At 26.5% G+C, this 10,487-nt stretch overlaps 1 protein-coding gene across 2 annotated transcripts; it reads left to right on the forward strand.

The window, feature by feature from the left end:
• The first annotated feature begins 289 nt into the window (after positions 1 to 289).
• LOC111308417 (cytochrome P450 81Q32-like) lies at positions 290 to 10,219 on the forward strand. 2 transcript variants are annotated; one of them, XM_089749686.1, is made up of 2 exons: positions 290 to 1,388; positions 9,353 to 10,219. In XM_089749686.1, exons 1-2 carry the CDS (start codon positions 507 to 509, stop codon positions 9,989 to 9,991), a joined length of 1,521 nt encoding a protein of 506 aa, XP_089605812.1. In that variant the 5' UTR covers positions 290 to 506; the 3' UTR covers positions 9,992 to 10,219. The 2 variants fall into 2 exon arrangements, with proteins under 2 accessions (XP_089605812.1, XP_022762475.2); XM_022906740.2 differs by having other exon boundaries at positions 295 to 1,388; positions 9,365 to 10,219.
• Positions 10,220 to 10,487: the final 268 nt, after the last annotated feature.

Genomic DNA, 10,487 nt, shown 5'->3' on the forward strand with positions numbered 1-10,487 from the left:
AGTGGCCGTCACTTGCTGCAATGCGATTCAATTTCTAACCTGATTGTTGTTCGATAATGATAGTGGACAGTGATGCTACTGCAAAATAATCGCCACTATTCAGCTATGCCATCACTATTTAAATTATTGATCCATATGTCAACATTTCAGCAATTGAAGACAAAAATAGATGTACGTTAGATTATAGATAGAGTGCCAAAACTTTTTTTTTTTTGTTTTACCCTTTTTGTGCACTGTGTTTGCTTACAGCACTATCCGACAACCGTGTTTTAACCATATCTTTTGGGGATTAAAATACCACAAGCAGTTCACAATTCTACTGGAGAAAATTTTGCCAATGTAACAAATGTCCAAACAAGGCCGCCAGCAATCAAAATCAACAAAATGAAGATGTGCTAGTCTATAGTTCCTTGCACAATAGGTCTAGCAAATACAATCAAAACCGCGCGCAGCGCATATAAAAAGTGAACACAAAATTGAACTCCAACAAACCTAGGAAATTGGCTATGGAAGACTCGACAGTCCTTTACTCAGCTATTTCAGCCTTTCTTTTATTTCTTTCTTTCAAATTCTTCTTCAAGTCAAGAGCAAGCCACATAAATCTCCCCCCAAGCCCACGTTCTATTCCCATTCTTGGCCATCTTCATCTAATAAAACCGCCTATTCATCGTACCTTCCTCAACCTTTCTAAGAAATACGGTCCTATAGTTTCCCTAAAATTCGGCTGTCAACTTGTGGTTATGGTTTCATCACCATCAGCTGTTGAAGAATGCTTCACCAAGAATGATATTGTTCTCGCTAGCCGTCCACAGTTATTGATGGGCAAGCACTTGGGCTACAACTACACAAACATGGTAAACTCACCCTATGGTGACCATTGGCGCAATCTTCGTCGCATCAGCGCCATCGAAATCTTTTCATCAGCCCGCCTGAACATGTTCGTGGATGTTAGAAAAGATGAAATTATGCGGCTATTGAAAAAGCTATCACGGAATTCGTTTCAGGACTTTGCAAAAGTAGAGGTTAAGTTAACAATTTCAGATTTGACGTTTAACAATATCATAAGAATGGTAGCAGGGAAGCGATATTATGGGGAGGATGTGGGTGACGAAAGAGAAGCAAGGCAGTTTAGGGAGCTTATTGGAGAGGTTTTTGAGCATAGTGGAGCAACCAATCCAGGAGATTTTGTGCCCATATTGAATTGGATTAATCGGAATTACGAAAGGAAAGTGAAAAGGCTTGGTGAAACGATGGATAGGCGCTTGCAAAAAATGATTGATGAAATTAGAAGTAAGCAACAAGGAAACACTATGATTCATCGTCTACTTTCTTTGCAGCAATCACAACCTCAATATTATACTGATCAGATAATCAAAGGGCTTATACTGGTTAGTTCAATTCTTCTCCTTCCTTTTTGGTTATTTTAATATGCCCATTGACTATATTGTCTTTTCTGTTTTAATCCTTTATTCACGTCCCATCATATTACGTGTGAAAAAAAAATGTAAAAGCATACTCGATTATTAAGTCAAATATTATATTTACAGTGGTAATAAAACAAAGAAAAAAAATCATCAATTCAGTTAGCACGCACCCAAAAAACTTACAGAATTCAAATGAATTACTTACACACAATAAATTCACAAATTCACATAATAACTACAATAATTTATCAACAATGATTTTTTTTTGTGGGTTTCAATTTAAATTTTTTAAGAATTTATGAGTTCTTAAAATAAAAAAAAAAAAAGAGAGAAGATCAACTGGCGAAACAAATCATAATAATATATATTTTTAACATTTGATCCCTTATTAGCTGAACATTATAAAGAATTCATGTTTAAAGCCTAAGTTTTATATGAAAAGTTCAAATATGAGAAAAAGTAAACAAAAAAAATTTTAAAAAAGAGTTAAGATTTATTGATTAGAGATTAATAACATTAATGAAAATTAAAAGAATATCATGGATATACAATTCATGATAATTAAATGTCATTTTTTAAATATCAAAAGATAAAATCAAATTATGTTGAATCTCGAAATATATTTTTATAATTTATCCTTAAATTAAGTAAGGCTTGAAAATGAACATTTCCATTAAATCAGCGAGGGGCCGTCATTCTCAGTGGGAACTAGGAAACCACGTGGCCTTTTGTTTGACCTCATAGTGCATTTGATTAGTCAATTGTATTTAGATTCGTCAATATATTTTTGATTCGTTAGTTGATTGGTCAATTGTCATGTCAATTGTGCTCAACAGCAGAGCTAAGATATTTTTTTAGGAAGGGTCCAAATATATACAGGACGAGTATAAAATCTGAGCTAAGATATTTTTTAGGAAGGGTCCAAATATATACGGGACGAATATACAATCATTTATAGACACATTATATTATGGATATATTTTTTATATAAAATTAAGAATAAACTTATAATTAAAGCAAAATTTTAATTAGAAATCTATTTTTATCAATTCATGTTATTTGTCATTATTGTTATTTTTTTATTAAATCAAAATAATTAGTTAAGTTGACGTTTCGATTAACGTTAAGTATATTTTATAAGACAAATTAATTAGATATAACTTCTTATGCAATATTAGAAGTTTCTAATAAAAATAATGTAAAAAAATTTAAAGATTAAAATATATAGGTTAATAGAACTTAATAAATAGATAAGTACATTGTAACATTAAAGTTTTTAAAATTTTCAAATAAATAATTTAATCAAAGCTCTTAAATTATAGTATGAGTATTAATTTTGATTTTCATTAGTAATCTTCATGTAATTCATTTTTAGGCGTGAACTTCACAAGTTTTACTAAAAAAATTATATGTTTTGTTATTTTATCTTTTATTATTAAAGCGTTTAATTTATTTATGCTCAAATATTTAACTTAGTAATTAGTGCATAATTCCTCCATGAGTAGAATTTAAATTATTTCATCTCAAATGAAAAGTGTTTAACCTATTTATTAACACTATAAAAAAAATGAGTAAATCAGTTTATATATATATAAAAGTCCTTATAGCTTACAAAAATATTAAATTTGAAAGCTATTTTTCATGGAAGAAGGATCAACTTACACAAAAATGTTTTACAGTTTTTTAATATTGAAAACTAAGTAATAAGATTAAACTATTTTTTCTTTCTTTTTCACATGTCTCTTTGATCTCTAAGATCTATTAATATCAATGGTTCAAATGGTATAAAATTTTTTAGTTTTACATTGAGATAAATTGTTGCTTCCCATTATTCACATAAATTTTTTATTTTTAAATAAGACAAAGTTTAAATATTAAAACTTGAAAAAATTTGTGATAGTTCTATTTTTTTTTTTTAAGATTTGAGTTAAAAAGTTATAAATGAAAATTAATTGAAAGTGATTATATTTTATGATATCATTTATTTATTTTGAAAGATATATTTTAAAAAAATTCACATAACAGCCTATATATGTAAATAACTTTCAAAATTCTTGGTAGACCATAGTTGATGGCCTTTCTGGCTCTCATGTGGCACTACCACTGATTACGCAGTTAATCTCATGTGTTGTTAGGAAAGATATAATCATAGATTAAATAAAAGATTAAAGTGCTATATTGAATAATTTTTAATTACGAGTACCACAACATTTTCTTATACTATATAGGTCAAATGAATAATTATCCCTACTATCTTATATTTACTTATATTTAAAATTGAAGTTTCAATTATGAATATATCTTGTCTCTATTATAACTTATAAATATATAAAAAAAATATTGATAAAAAATGTCTACAAAGAAATGGCCCCGCTAATTAGAACTTAAATTTTCTGTTTGAAAGTTTAGCATTTGAATTTTAAGATGAATTTAATGGTATGAGATAGAAGAGTACTTTTTATTAGCGTAAAATATATTAGAGAAATTATCTAAAACATTGATAGTGGAATTGTTTAATTTTATAAGAGAGATTAAAATGATGACACATATCTTACTTTTTTTAAAATAATTCTTTTAAATATACACTAAGGACATGTATCATCATTTTAACTTTGCTTATGACATTAAAAAACTCTAATATAAGATAGCATTCGTATAGGCTGATTACTTCAAAAACCATGATAATTTAGACATAATGATTAGATCTCTCATGTGTGGTAAATACATGGTGATCCTACGTGACAGTGATATTAGATCACTAAGAGAATATTTGATAATGGGTGATCTGTTTAAAAACCAGGGTAATATACACTTAGTACTTATATCACCTTGTTTGATAGCAATTTAAAAATCTTATGTGACGGTGATTTTAAATCATTAAGGTGATAAGATCATTGCCTTAGAGAGTGATCTAATTCTCAATCTAAAGGATAAGAAAGTTTTAGCATCATGAGAAAGTAATTTTCATATTATTTTCTGATTAATTTTTCTTCATGAAAAATATAATTAACATTATCTCAAGAAGTTGTCTACTAAAAATTTTTAAAAAATCAATTTTTTTCATCATTTATTGTAAAAAAGTTTTACATTATAAATTTATATTGGCTAAAAAAAGATAATAAATTTATTTAATAATTTTTTTTAAAATTTTTTTTATCCACATTTATTTATACTTTGTAGCTTTTTATAAAATAATGTTTATTTATTTTATAAATTGTTAATTCAATAAGTATTAAAAAAATTTTTGCAAGGTTGTTTTGGATATTTGTACTATATGATTTATTTTTTCATATAATACCAAACATAGTGATTTAGAAACACTATTGATTTATAATATTGTACCAACATAGTAATTTAAGATCACTAATGATCAAATCATCTTGGTGATCTTATCACCATGATAATTAGATCATCGTGGTAATCTTGAAAATGATATTAAACGCTGCATAAGAGTGATCATATCATTATCTTGGTAGATGATCTAATTCAAAGGTTTTTAATACCGTACCAAACAATATTTTAATTTTTATTAAACAAATGGTATATGTTAGCACTAGTTGTTTTGGTATATTATTTTAAAATTTTTGATTTAATACAAATATATGTATAAATATACATGAATTTGTACATATTAATACTACTAATAATCTACAAAATAAATATGCAATATATTCAAAAACAAATTAAATAAGTTTAAAAATATAAAAAATAATATTATCGATTTATCATATTATTTTTAAACATTTAATCTGACCATATAATATTTCAATAAGCATTTTTCTTTTTTACATGTAAATATTAAGATAAAAACAAAGACATGAAAAAATTAACCTTGACTTTATGATTATTAAACTTAGAGAGGGAGCATAATTTCTTTCTTAAAAGAGATTGAAATATTTATGAACTTTGGTTTAAAAAAATATAGTATAAAAAAAATAAGTTCTAGTAAAAATTAGAGAAACCAAACTTCTGAGGGTTATTCTGTCAATTAGTTTTATTTTCATTAGGTTAAAAAAGTCAAACAACAAAAGATAAGTTAAAAATAATAAAACATATTTCACATTTATGTAACAGTTGAAACAAGCTAATTCATCGAAATTTACCAAAACCAACGAAATAATTGTGGTATCAAATCCTGTATGAAAAATCACCTTTAGATGTATTGTGTTTTGGTATCATTGGTGTGTATCAGCCAGAACGATCGTTACCAAAATGAAATTAAATACATTGTCTAATTCCCATTTAAAGGGTTCGAAGACTTTTATTACTTAAGTGAAGTGATATGCAAAATTAATAATAGTCAATATTATCCATTTAATATGTGAATTAAAATTTTGATTTCTCTAAAAATTGTAATTATTTTTCATCAAGTTCAAAAATAATTTTTGTATTGTTTGAATTTTCCTAAAGTTTTATATATAATATGATGTCTGTTTTTTTATTATGCTTTTAATAGATTGATTTTTTTTTAATTCAAATGTTTTTTACATAATTTATTTTATAAAAATTAGTTTACTTAATAAATAAATATATTTAATAATTTTAAATTTTAATTATATTGATTATAAAATAAATAAAATATTACTATATTTTATGAATTATTATCTTTAAACAACATTTAAATCATTAATTTGTGTAATTATTACAATAAAGATGGTTATTTTTGTACTTTTAAATAAAATAATAATTGATTGTTAATAATATCAAATATAGTAATCTTTAATTCGTATGAATTAATGATTATTAGCCATACAAAGAGATTTTAAATTCATGAGTGACATGATCACTTTGATAATAAGATCACCTAAGCAATTACATTATTATGATAATCTTAAAAAATGATATCAAATACTATTTAAATGTATTTTATAATTTCTCAATATACTATTGGTCATTTAATTATGATTATATTTTTAAAATGGTTGCCTAACTATTAAATTTTTTGATTTATCATAAAAAATTGAGTAAGTGCATTTTGTCATTCAATTGTTGTCTTTAACGGTAAGATGTCACATGGCATTACTAATATGCCATGTGATATTATAAATTTTGTAAAAAATAATTGCTGATGTTGCAATATGACGTGGCACTAACAGCTGACGTGTTATTATCATGTCAATATACTATTAGAGACTAATAGTTGAATGACTACAAAAATATTTATTTAAACTTTAATGATTAAATTTAAAATTTTAATAATTTAGTGACCATTTAAAAAACATAATCATAATTAAATGACCAATAATATAATTTACCTATTTATTATGTAATCCAAATCACATGTGGTAAAAAACTAATTACTTAGAAATATAAGATTTAAAATTAATGAAATTAAGTTTACAATTTTAATTTAAGCAATTATTTTATTTATATACCATAAAATATTTTTCTTATTTTGAAAAAATATATCAAGTATAAAGTCAGACATATTTAGCATTTGTTTTTATATTCAAATTGATTAGGTTAGAAAATTTTGGATTTAGGTTGTCTAGTTTATCATCGGATACTCAAATTTCAAGTATTTTTTTTATCAAATTGCTTTTAGATTTGAGTTACTACATATATTGAGTGATTTTTGAACTCAATTTACATATATTGAATTACTTTGGGGTTTGAGGTACTTGGTACATTTGGTCATTTTAAAGTATCAATTATAGTGGGTTAAGATTAATGGTTTAATTTTGAGAGATTTAAACTTTGAGTCTATTTAATAAAAAAATATATCTTTAATATTAGTATTTTTCATTTTTAATAATATATTATGTGTGTTTATTTTTGTATCCACATTCAATATAGTTTGGCTTTGAATATCCAAAAATAAAAAATAAAAGGCTTTAAAAAAATGCAGAAAAAAGAAATTGTAATATTTTCCATTGACGAAAAAATTTATTTTATGGTTTGAATTTTGGAAGAAGATGGAAGCAACTTTATCACAACTAAACACTTAACGGTCGAAAAAACAAACATCAAGCCAATTGTAACTTAAGGGGTGAAAATCATTATGAGTTTAAATTTGATACATTATCACCATATATATTTTATACACTATCAGTGAATCGGATGATAGCAATTCATTAATGAGGTGAATCAGATGATAACATCTTAAATGAGTAAATTTTTTTAATTTGTGACTATTTATTTTAAATATTGATATTTGCTTATTAATGAGTTATTTTAATTTATGTATATTTATTTTAAAAGGTTGATATTTACTCATTAATGAGTTATAATGATCTGATTTACTGACAGTATATAAATTTTATGAACTAATAGTGTATTAAATAGAAACTCAATTATTATATAATTTCATTAATTGATGAAAAACTGGTATTAAATTATTTGAATATATATATTTAAATTGATTAAAAGAGATTAAGAGCAAAATGGAAACATACAATGGATAATATTATATATATATATATATATGTTGGAACCCTTTATTTCTATTTTTTATTAAAAAAAGCTAATATAGAGTAAATACATAACCTTTGATTCCCGTTTAAAATCAGCTTATTAATTTTTTTTGGCTAAAATGATAAAAGAGTCCTTGAACTTGACTATTTTTTTTGAATAAGTTTTTATACTTTTATTATATGCAAATAAACTCTCAAATTTTGCTTTTAAATAAATCCTTAAACTTTAATTTATATACAAATAAGCTCTTAACTTTAAATTTGTATTTAAATAAATCATTAATATAAATCAATAATTTTTTTTGGAATAAAAACTTATTTGAATAAAAATAAAAAAATAAAGACTTTTTTGAATATAATAAAAGTATAAGGGCTTATCTAAGTAAAGTAATAAATTTTACGAGTTTTTATTATTTTAACATTTTTAAAAAAAAAAAAAGGGGGGGCACACTTAGGGACGGCAATCAAGCCCGTCCCCGACGGGTTTTGGCCCGACCCGACCCTATAGGGTCGGATTTTTTTTTTGAATTTCGGGTTTCGGATCGGGGTCGGGTCGGGTAAATTTAGGTAATAGTCGGGGTCGGGTCGGGTTTGGTATGCCTAAAACCCAACCCTACCCGACCCGACATTATTAAAAAATTATTTTTTAATTAATTAATTAATTATTTTTATATATATATATTTATATAATGATATTTTTAAATATTTATATTTAAAAAATAATATTTTATATTTAAAAAAATAATATTTTATTAATTTCGGGTCGGATCGGATCGGGTACGGTTTACATATTGTCGGGTCGGGTCGGGTTCGGGGCGAGCAAAACCCGCTTCGAACCCGACCCGATGCCATCCCTAGGCACACTCACTTTTTTTTCAAATATGAACTTTACTATTTTTTTTGAATAAGTTCTTATACTTTTATTATATGCAAATAAACTCTTAAACTTTATTTTGCCATCAAATAAATTCATAAACTTTAGTTTATATTCAAATAAGCTTTTCTCTTTAAATTTGTATATAAATAAATCCTTAATATAAATCAATTTTTTGTTTGAAATAAAAATTTATTTGAATACAAATAAAAGAATAAAGGCTTATTTGAGTATAATAATAGTATGAGGGTTATCTAAGTAAAGTGGTAAATTTTAAGAGTTTTTTTTTATTTTAACATTTTTAAAAAAGATAAAAAAAGGGGCAGACTCATATTTTTTTTCAATGCATTTATATATTTTGCTAAATTAAAAAAAATCATAATTTTAAATGATTTACTGAACATAAAAGTTCTAAAAGTTTAAAAGTCATGATCATAGCGAATTATTTCTTTGGTATTTGAGGCAGTAAAAGATTGAATACTAATCACTTGAATTGATCACATATTTGTTGGCGACGATAGCAAATTATTACCTTTTTATTATATAATGTGCCTTAACGTATCCAACTTTTTTTTAAATTGCTATTTTTCAAAGGTAAAACCAAGTTACGAGTATTACTTTGAGCTTAGGCCTCAGTGCAGATTTTGGTGCAGGTTTTGGTGCTTGCAGGAACAGACACAACCGCAGCCACATTAGAATGGGCATTGTCTGCTTTGCTTAACAACCCTGATGTGTTAAAAAAAGCAAGAGATGAATTGGACGCTGAAGTTGGTCAAGAAAACTTGATTGATGAACCACACCTCACTAAATTACCTTACCTTCAAAATATCATATCCGAGACATTTCGATTGTATCCAGTTGCTCCACTTTTAGTTCCACATCTGGCATCTAATGACTGCACCATTGGTGAATACAATGTGCCACGAAATACAATGGTACTAATCAATGCATGGGCCATTCAGAGAGATCCAAACTTGTGGGATGATCCACTTGTTTTTAAACCTGAAAGGTTTGAGAATGGAGAGACAGAAAGCTACAAGTTCATGCCCTTTGGGTTGGGCAGGAGAGCGTGTCCTGGGGAAAGTCTTGCCCTTCGTGTGGTGGGCTTGACCTTGGGTTCATTGATTCAGTGCTTTGACTGGAAGAGAGTCGGCAAAGAGGAAATTGACATGACTGAAAAAAATGGGGCAACCATGCCGAAAGCGCAACCATTAGTGGCCATGTGCAAAGCCCGCCCGATCATAAACAAGGTTATACCCGAGGCAATTAAAAATGTGTAAGTTTTTTCTTCTTCAATCTTCATGGTTTAATGACAATTCGCTGTTGGTTTAATTTGGGGACAGTTCGTTTCAATATTTCCTATATGAACTATATTTTCTACCCATAAGATAATTATTCTAAAATTATACTTATTCTTATGCTAAAGAAGAGTACCATGTTACAGTTAACAGTGCATATGGCTCACAAATGCACTTTTATCAGAACAATGCATTGCCCGTTTCGCCCTATCCGTAATTCCAGTAAAAAAACTTAATCTGCCCCCAAATTTATTTTGCCTTTGTTCTTATCGGCTAGGCTTAAGGTTTTTTTTTTCCATTTTATTTTGTCTCTGGCGTTGGAGGCGACAATATTCTATGGTTTAGAATTCTAGGCCTTTTTTTTTTTTTTAGATCCGAATCCATAGAAAAAATCAAGGGGAGAGGATAAACATAATAAAAATCAGGCGATTTGACCATTTGGAAGTAAATGGGTCTTTTGGATAGAGAAGCCGTGGAA

The sequence above is a fragment of the Durio zibethinus genome, chromosome 2 (assembly GCF_047325235.1).
Source record: "Durio zibethinus cultivar Kanyao isolate XHJ-2024 chromosome 2, ASM4732523v1, whole genome shotgun sequence".
NCBI lineage: Eukaryota > Viridiplantae > Streptophyta > Magnoliopsida > Malvales > Malvaceae > Durio > Durio zibethinus.

Bases quoted from the DNA above. Each gene is read 5' to 3' on its own strand.
- LOC111308417 (XM_089749686.1), top strand. From the start codon at position 507: ATGGAAGACTCGACAGTCCTTTACTCAGCTATTTCAGCCTTTCTTTTA. The intron at 1,389-9,352 runs GTTAGTTCAATT...GCCTCAGTGCAG, and splicing joins TAATCAAAGGGCTTATACTG to ATTTTGGTGCAGGTTTTGGT.